The sequence below is a fragment of the Argentina silus genome (assembly GCF_951799395.1).
Source record: "Argentina silus genome assembly, contig: scaffold_271, whole genome shotgun sequence".
Lineage (NCBI taxonomy): Eukaryota > Metazoa > Chordata > Actinopteri > Argentiniformes > Argentinidae > Argentina > Argentina silus.
The window spans coordinates 28,876-38,854 of NW_028152278.1; the positions used below are offsets into that span (position 1 = coordinate 28,876).

Genomic DNA, 9,979 nt, shown 5'->3' on the forward strand with positions numbered 1-9,979 from the left:
CGACGCCACTCTCCACCGCACGCTTTCCCCTCCCTCGCCTCGTCGCCTCGTCGCCCCCCTCTCCACTCTTCACCGCACGCTTTCCCCTCCCTCGCCTCGTCGCCCCCCTCTCCTTCCCTCGTCGCTCCCCCTCTCTTCAACTTTGCCACCACGGCAAGGGGGTCACCATTAACTCACACATAGCAAGATGCCATGACATGAGCGACTCATTAGGTCGATACCTCAAAATAGAACAGTAAGAGAAAGCAACCCTCAAGTTGTCACATTTCTGAATCCCATTATAAATGACCTGCTGAGAATCTGTTTTTTCCGTTTCTTAATTGGATGGCACCAAATGCGCGTGTTCCTCATTGGCAGGTCATCATGCCTAGGCCTACCTGTCATATTATCATTATGACCAATATGCAATACCTTGACAGACACATCACATGAGGAGGAGGAGGAGGAGGAGGAGAAGGAATAGTAGTAGTAGTATAGTAGTAGTAGCAGTAGTATAGTAGTTGTAGTAGTAGTAGTAGTATAGTAGTAGTATAGTAGTAGTAGTAGTAGTAGTAGTAGCAGCAGCAGCAGCGGCAGCGGTAGTAGTAATAGTAGTAGTAGTATAGTATTAGTGTAGTAGTAGTAGTAGTAGTAGTAGTAGTAATAGTAGTAGTAGTATAGTATTAGTAGTAGTAGTAGCAGCAGCAGTAGTGGTAGTAGTAATAGTAGTAGTAGTGTAGTAGTAGTAGTAGTAGTAGTAGTAGTATTAGTAGTAGTTGTAGTTGTAGTAGTAATAGTAGTAATAATAGTGATAGCAGTAGCAGCAACAGCAGCAGCAGTAGTAGTAGTAGTAGTAGTAGTAGTAGCAGCAGCAACAGCAGCAGCAGCAGCAGTAGTAATAGTAGCAGTAGTAGTAGTAGTAGTAGTATAGTATTATTCGTAGTAGTAGTTGTAGTAGTAGTAGTAGCAGTAGCAGTAGTAATAGCAGTAGTAGTAGTAGTAGTAGTAATAATAATAATAGTAGTAGTAGTTGGCAATCCACCAATTCAGCAAAATCCATCACTGAATACACAACCCCACTAGATGGCAATGTTAGTTTAAAGAGAGGTGTCCCTGCGGGCTGATCCAGCCTGACACAGCCCAGGCTGTGCTGAAAGCCTCAGGTGCACAGGAGTTCTATCAGGAAACAGGTGCAGGAAGGAAGCTGGTTGAGACATTATGCTTCCATAGGCGACAGTCTCTAAAAATAACAGAATGGGACTCTGGATTGTAATGATTTATTATTACTTCACTGTTGAGGAGCTGGCTCGCCCGAAGCATTTAATTACACCGTCTACAGCTGTATTCTGTGTTATATGACAAATACACTTTGATTTGATACTGTAGGCCTAACATGTGACATGAAGACAGTAGCAACGCTGTGTGAACTATGTTAGGTGTTTTCATGTATTTGTATTTGTTTCATGTACTGTTTCCAGAAGGGGCCTTTGAGACCAGTAAGATGGAGGGGGCAGCAGGGCAGGACTGCGTTTGGGAGCGGTACTTCATCTTGTAGCCAAAGAAAGTATTGTTGCTAGGTAAACACCACATAAAACACCTGGCACTCTCGGTGGAGAGTGCTCCGGGAGTTATTGGCAGTTGGCAGGTGTTTTCATGTGTTTTGGTGGTACTGTTTCCACAAAAACACATGAGAACATTGGCCTGAAAGGGGACTTTGGGCCCAATAAGAGTGAGTATGGATGGACTGAGAGAGAGCGAGCAGGGGCCTCAGGAGTGTGTTTGGGAGCGGTGCTGGGCCTCCATTAGCTTCTCTCTCCCGCTCCTGCAGGCAGCTGACTCAGCAGCCACAGCCACATGCTTGGGCTGAGATTTGGAGCGTGAATCAGGAGCGCTCCGCCAGGGAGGTAGAGACAGAATAAATGTCTTGCTCACACATTTTGACAGGGTGGGAGTGAATGAAATGCCAATGACCAAACAAGCACTTTCCCCCGCCGGCGTGAGGAAAATGATATTCAGTTACAGCGTGAAGGGGAATAACTTTCCAGACCAATGAGTTGTTATTTGAATACCCAGTCCCAACTCTCTGTTTAGTTTACATCTTTCAAAAACAATTCACCTCCGTTCAGACTCCACCGAACCCGCACACGAGACAGTTATACACACAAGACAGTTGTGTATACTTTCAAAAACAGGAGACAAATTCATAGAGACTTTTCAGTGAGTTCAAAATCTTTTTTTTTTTATTATTCGTTAATCATTCGTTAAGGCAGCATGATGGTGGGCGGTTAGTAAGATTCTGGATGGATATGGTCTGGGTGTCTCAGAGCTGGCTGCGCACGTTCTTGATAACCTCCCTCCACTTCTGGACAGGAGGGCTGCCGCTGGCCACCAGCTTCCTCAGCAGGCCGCTGGGCTCCAGGGAGGGGACGTCAGGGTGGGCCTGGTGGTAGTGCTCCAGCCTCTCCAGCACCTTGGCCAGCCCCACCAGCCCCGCATAGAACATGGGCCCGCCCTTGTGCCGGGGCCAGCCGTAGCCGAACACGTAGATGGCGTCGATGTCTTCGGGCCCCGCCGCGATGCCGTCCTCCAGGATGCGGAAGCCCTCGTTGACGAGAGCGTAGAGGCAGCGCTCCAGCACCTCCTGCTGGTCGACGCGGCGAGGCGCGAGGCCGTGTCTGGCCCTGTATTCCTCCAGGAAGCCGTGGAGCCAGGGATCGGACCGGGCCACCCGGCCCCCGGGCTTGTCGTACAGGTACCAGCCCCGGCCCGTCTTCTGGCCGAACCTGCCCTGCTCGCAGACGAGGTCGGGCAGGGGGCTGTACCTGCGACCCTGGCGCCTCCTGGCGGGCTGGCCCGGGTCCACGCCAGGCCCCGTCTGCCCCGCCTCCTTCCTTACCCTCCACCCTACGTCCAGCCCAGAGAGGTCAGACATCCTGAAGACGCCCATGGCCATCCCGAACTCCTCCAGCACCTGGTCCACCAGCTCGGGCGTGGCGCCCTCCTCCAGCAGGAAGGCGGCCTGCTCCAGGTAGGGCTTGAGCATGCGGTTCCCCACGAAGCCCGGGCAGTTGCCGACGGCCACGCTCACTTTGCCCATCCTCTTCCCCAGCGCCATGGCGGTGGCGACAGCCTCGGGGGAGGAGCGTGGACCGGCCACTACCTCCAGGAGCTTCATCACATGGGCCGGAGCAAAGAAGTGCATCCCCACCACCAGCTCCGGGCTGTGGGTGACGGAGGCCAGGCGGTCCACGTCCAGGCCGGAGGTGTTGGTGCAGAGCAGGGTGCCAGGCCTGCACACAGCAGACAGCTGCTTAAAGACCTGCTCCTTCAGGGCCAGGTCCTCAAACACCGCCTCGATGACCAGGTCTACGCCGCGGACGTCGTGGAGGTGGCCGGTGATGTGGAGGAGGTCTTCCGGGGGGGCGGCGGCGCCCCGTCTCCGTGCCTCTCTCTCCAGCATGGCTGGTACAGCCTGCCTGGCCTCGCTCAGCTGATTCTCCTGGGTCTCCACGGCAACCACAGAGACCCCCGCCTGAGCCAGCGCCACGGCGATACCCCTCCCCATGGTGCCCAGACCTGAGCAGATGAGACCAGAAACCGTACGATGAATCAAATCACATTCAAATGGTCGTGTACACAATATACAAGATACAATATAATGAAATGCTTCAGGGTGAGTGTGAGAGTGGGAGTCTTGGTGGGGGGGGGAAGGTTCTAGAATGACTCACGAGAGGCGTGGACCTGACCTCAACTACATTTTAATGTCGCCCTATAAGTCTCAAACCCCCCCCCTAATAAAAATGTCTGAATGACAGTCATATTAACCTGCATTAGAGACGCATAGCAACTCACAGAGGTGCCCCCCCTCCCCCGCACCCCCACCTGTGATGAATGCACTGTACGTCAAATTGTTATTAGAGTCAGCCTTGGTTGCACAATTCAGAACTAAAAATATTTCCAACCCCTGCATTTTTGATGTCAGAGCCAACACATGCACACCATCTGTCTGTGGGTGAAGGCTTGTATCCAGAGCTGCCAAGATCCCTTGGCTGATACCTGGGAGAAGGCTCTCTGGGAGTAGCATAGCATGAGCTCCCCTTCCCCCACCTGTTCGCCAAATTATATAATAATAATATACTTTATTATTATGATATATGATATATAATGATATATAATGATATATAAAGCCTTTTTGGCTTTCAAGCTCGCAGGGGCGTACTTCTGAAACTTGGAATAGGGGACATTAGACAGCATCTCATCCATCAACATCAGATTTTTAAGTCCTTATAGTCCAAGCTTAAAGCCACAATCCGTAATTCGTAAAGCCGTTTTAGGATATATAGATTTATGATATACATTGTGTAAGTAATGGGACAGTGTGTGTGCATGTGTTGGCTCCGACATAAAAAATGCAGGGGTTGGAAATATTTTTAGTTCTGAATTGTGCAACCAAGGCTGACTCTAATAACAAGTAATGGGACAGTGTGTAAGTAATGGGACAGTGTGTAAGCAATGGGACAGTGTGTAAGCAATGGGACAGTATTGCATGAAAAGGATTGTCGACCAAATACTAAACACGAGTGCTTAATTTGGACATAATATGAATCTGTCCCATTACTTTTGGTGTCCTGTAATAGGGGGAGGGGATTACATGTATGTATAAAAAGTGTTGTAATTACTGAATGGTGAAACCAACATGTACATAAATACCCTTAAATAAAAGCTGTCTATCAATCTATAGTTTAACCTCATAGCAATGATGTGATTTCAAATCCAAACAAAGAAAACATGCTACACTGTCCCATTACTTACGCAGAGCACTGTATATACCCTTGGAGGGTATATACCTCATCATGACCCAACATACAGGCTGTTTAGCTCCAATGCTTACAGACAACAGGAACGTGAACAAACGCTGTAGAGCTTCAAAAGCAGACTGTCAGAGTTCTGTTATTTTTCGAATAACAGATTGTGGCTTTAGGTTTAGTCCTCTGTGTGTAAAAATAGAGGTGAGGTTACCCAAACCCTCTTACCAATGACGGCTGCTTTGTGGACGTGTCTGGCTCTGCTGTTGTCCCAGCGTGCCCCGCCGGGAAGACTCCATTTCCCAACAACCCTCTGGGAGAAGAAGCAGTGCTGCAGAGCGCGGGCCTGGCCTGAGTTGAACAGGGTGGCCATCAGGTCCCTCTCCCGGTCCATGCCCTGGGCGTAGGGCAGGGTGGCGGCGGCCCTCACGGCCTGGACGCAGGCCAGCGGTGCCATGGCCCCCCGGGCGCGCTGGCGAACCGTGACCATCGCCTCCTCCAGGAGGGCCTCCACGCCCCGGGGGCACTGGCACGGCCGGGTGCTGAGGCGACGGTCGTCCAGAGACTTGCCTGATCAGAAACAACACATCTGAGTCACGCTTCATCCTGACACGGTTTCAACCCAACCTGACAGGTGATTCACACAGTTGTTTGGTAGTTGTTTCCCACTACCCTGAGGTAAATTTGAGAGCAAATTCTAATATCTTACATGACATATGAAGACTTGTGTGCCTCCTGACGTTATCCAACTAATACGTTTTCAAATTTAAAAAGAGGCACTTTGATACTTTGTGGAGCCCTGCGCATAATCTTTTCAGCCTCACTTAAGAGGAAATTCAATCTACCCAGACAGCTAGCCTACACCCAGACAGCTAGCTTACACACAGACAGCTAGCCTACACTGTGACAGCTAGTCTACACACAGACAGCTAGTCTACACCCAGACAGCTAGCCTACACCCAGACAGCTAACCTACACCCAGACAGCTAGTCTACACCCAGACAGCTAGTCTACACCCAGACAGCTAGTCTACACTGAGCGTGTAAGCGAGGAGTTGAATAAGTAAAGACTAAGAAGAAACTCCACCGCACACATTTTCAGACTCGCTAACAATGTAAAACCAGAGAACAATGAGTGTGGAGGATGACCGCTCCCCTAAAACCTTGTTAAAAGCCTCTTAATTCCCCTTTCTGTCTCTGCTGACATGATTACATGGGACAGCAGTGAGATCCACAGCAGCTTTATTGAATTACATTCATCTCTGGGCCCGGGCCAGGAAACTGGGTCAGTGTAGCATCCCTTAAAGAGCCAGCATTGTCATTGGATGGCTGTCTTGACCATGGGTGCCAGGTCCAATGACAGAAAAGTACATTTTCTGGCAATTAATCTCCATGCAATGGGTAGAGCAAAATAAGGTATTGTCTGAGAACTGCAACTTTAATGAAATAGTCGGTCTACTTGTTTGCTTGGTCAAACATGAGCCGATTCCTGTACGAAAACTCCACTGTGATTGCAATGTACTCTGGGGCGGTATTATTTCTGCAGTTAATCTGTAAATGGTTGAGCTGCGACGTTGGATTTGTGGTACACAGCAAGTGGTAAAGGATGCTTCCCCTGACAGATGTAGCAGGCAGATGTTGCAACTACTGGGGTAAAAAGTTAATCTCTTAGACAGGAAGGAGTCCTGCCGCTGAGTGTGTGTGTGTATGTGTGTTTGTGTGTGTGTTAGAGAGAGAGTGTATGTGTCTGGCGTGCGTGCATGGGTGAGAGAGAGAGAGAGAGAGAGAGAGAGAGGTTGTGTCGAACGTAGTCGGAAACCAATCTACTATTCACTCTGCGTGTGTGTGTGTGTGTGAACTGCCAAAATAATCCACAAAGAGTCCAGGAAAGAAATGCGACAATCCATCAGAAACAAGGCAGCTAACTTAATAAGCCTCAAAGTCAGACCCATTCCAGATTCTGTGAGTAAATACCTGTGGGTAAAACACTGCACTTGAGGTTATTTTTAGCCCTGAATAACGTTGACGTCAAAAGCTGGACTCTCCTTCATTTGTCATGGTTGAGTGACTTCACCACCTTCTCCCATAAAACCAGTCTTCACTGTATGGAAACTGCCACGGTGCCAACCGCTGTGGCATCTGAATTCAAATGGCAACGTTCTCTATGTGAGAGAGCTGCTGTGTTAGGACCCTGTCCCAGTCCGTCCCTACACACACTCCCAGCACTCGCATCAGGACCGATGCTGCTGAGGTAATAACCTGGCCTGGCTCAGCCTGGCTCAGCATGGGGCTGGCTAAAGCGTTGGTCTGGTCCAAACCTCCCCCCCTCCTCCTCCTCCTCCTCCTCCTCCTGGTCTAAACTCCTGGTCTTTTATCTCTCTGATGTATAACCCTGGGTCTCCCACTTTAAAGCAGCGCTGGATTGGGCAGGGTTCAGGTCTCCTCTGCCTGCCTTTCCACGTTGGATTGGGCAGGGTTCAGGTCTCCTCTGCCTGCCTTTCCACATTGGATTGGGCAGGGTTCAGGTCTCCTCTGCCTGCCTTTCCACGTTGGATTGTTTTGGATTGTTTAGTTTGTTTCCCCACAAGCATTATTACTCCTCCTCAACACAGACTTTCTCTCCCACTCAGAGCTGAGTTTTGGCAGCACTGCCTGCACGATCAGAATCAGAATTCTTTTATTTGGCCAAGTAATATGAAATGATATGAATACGAAATGAAATGAATGAATATGAAAAGTAGGCTATATTGTACAGAAGCTCGTATTGAATAAGTGTACCCCCTTAAAATGTAATAATAATAATAATAATAATAATAATAATAAAAACTCTAAAATCAATAGAAGAAATGTGTTTGTAGCCTGGTTCATAAATGGAGGTGGATGAAAAGGGCAGTGGACCATGTTGTCAAGGAGGGAGGAGAGGGGCTCCATGGAAGCGAAACACTCAGCGAAAACCTTGTTCACACCGTGAGCAGCGGTAGTTACAGGGGCAGTAAGAGGTAAATAACAGAAGCTAGGTGTGCTGAATGTGCACTTAAGAGTCGGAAAATGTCTCCCCTTTGGTCCTCAACCCATCTCTGAGAAACGCCCGATGCGAGGGGCTTGTTCAGAAAGGTGCATCATTACAGGACTTTCACACAGAAATGTATCTTGAGAATGAAAATAGAACAGGGGTTTGTGTCAGCTCCATACAGTACACGACGCTTCTATCTGTGAATGTTTCACCTGCAGTGCAGTGTAGGTGCTGTCATATATGCCATATAGTTATTTCTGCCCAGAAAATCAGCCCAGAAAATCAAAGGCACAAAGCAGACGCCTGGAAGGCAATGGTGCTGATGATGCCAAATGCTCCCACAAGGCACTGCTGCACTGTGACCATGGAAACTCACACACGCGAAGGGGAGTATGAAGTGTGAGGTCGAGGGCGTTCACATTTGCTTCGTCACCGATGGGACAACCAGCGGGGAAGAAAAATGGCAACCAAATCAGTTAAAGATTAAAGACGAGGCTAATGTCACTAATGTTTAATAGATTAATGTCACTAATGTTTAATAGGCAAATGTCACCAATGTTTAATAGGCTAATGTCACTAATGTTTAATAGATTAATGTCACTAATGTTTAATAGACGTATGTCACTAATGTTTAATAGACCAATGTCACTAATGTTTAATAGGAGGATGATCTGTTCATTCTAATACAATATATATAATAATAATATAACATATAATAATATATGCCATTTAGCTGACGCTTTTATCCAAAGCGACTTACATTGCAGTGAGTGCATACATTTCAGTATATATGGTCCCAGCAGGAATCAAACCCACAACCTAAGCGTTGTTAGCTTCATGCTCTACCAACTGAGCCACAGAGGACCACTGAGGGCAGCAAGCCAGCTGACGGTGACTTTTCATTCAATTGAACGTGGTCTGAGTGTGTTTGTGTAACGGTGACAAAGTGGACCCATGTAATCTCGTCACCCATGTAAATATTTACCCTCCTGCAGGACACATAGGCTAATTAGCCAAAGAGTAATTATGCCAAGCTTTAACAAGTTGAATTCTGAGTAAACAGATGTGAGCATCAGCTATAGGCTACTAACCTAATGGCATGCAAGGAGAGAGGGGCATGATTAATATTACATTCATACAAATGTTTGTCCCTTTTCACCCCTTCTGAATAATACATCAAACGCACTGAAGACATCTGAACACATCTGACAGCGGATATGAAACATTTATTTGATTTTCGTGCTCTCTTGTTGGGCTAACACTTCCTGTTGTGACACAGCTCTCTGCTACCATCTCCTACCTGCCACGCTCAGGGCGAACTCCACCGCCAGGTCCCTGGCATTCTGATCAGTCACCTGATCTACGATCCCCAGCCTCAGAGCCTCAGGAGCAAACACATGGCGACCTGGGGGAGGATGTGATATGGTTGATTTAATGTTTGTCTGGGTGAGGATCGTTTCACACACCAGACAATTGCTCATTAGTTCTGAATGGAGACATCTCCTGTTCTTGTAGGTTCCTCTCTTCGTAGGACAATGCTGTCAGTAAATGCCATTCATCGTGTCTGTATCAAGCCCACTATGATGGAATTGGTGATTGTGCAATGCTGACACCTGCCGGCAGACTGGATTAATACCGCAGCCACTTTCTCGTGTTTTATAAACACTGTGCCACAAGTCATAAGTGCTTATTGACAATATATTTCTCATGACACACTATGAATACAAACCACAGCTTTGTAGACTTCAATCATCTGTGTATTGAACTGCACAGTCCATCTTTTTCAATGAAAATTCAGTTCAAGGAGTGATTGAATGATGAGACTTGATGTGTTGTTGTTGTTGTTGTGCATCCTTCTTCGTTACCTGTTGTGATGAGGTCTAAGGCAGCAGGTACCCCTATGAGTCTGGGTAGGCGCTGGGACCCCCCTGCAGCAGGCAGCAAACCCAGGGTCACCTCAGGAAGTCCCAGCCGGGCCTGAAACGTTATGCTATGTTATTGTTTTTATTATTATTATTACTTTGTTGCATTGTTGAGGAGCTAGCTTGCCCTCAGCATTTCATTGCACCGTCTACGACTGTAACTCTGATTTGATTTGATTTGAAACAACCCATCCAGCTGTCTGTTACACTCAAAACAATTGGCACTTGTCTTGAATGAGGGAGATCTCATAATTCCGTAGC

The 9,979-nt window shown here is 47.9% G+C and overlaps 1 protein-coding gene across 1 annotated transcript; it reads right to left on the reverse strand.

Annotated features, from left to right (window-relative positions):
• Positions 1-2,190: 2,190 nt before the first annotated feature.
• ehhadh (enoyl-CoA, hydratase/3-hydroxyacyl CoA dehydrogenase) lies at positions 2,191-9,773 on the reverse strand (the record flags this gene model as incomplete). Its single annotated transcript, XM_083698180.1, has 4 exons — positions 2,191-3,555; positions 5,013-5,354; positions 9,097-9,201; positions 9,662-9,773. Coding segments are annotated over 4 exons (1,815 nt in total), but the record flags the coding sequence as incomplete, so codon positions are not given.
• Positions 9,774-9,979: the final 206 nt, after the last annotated feature.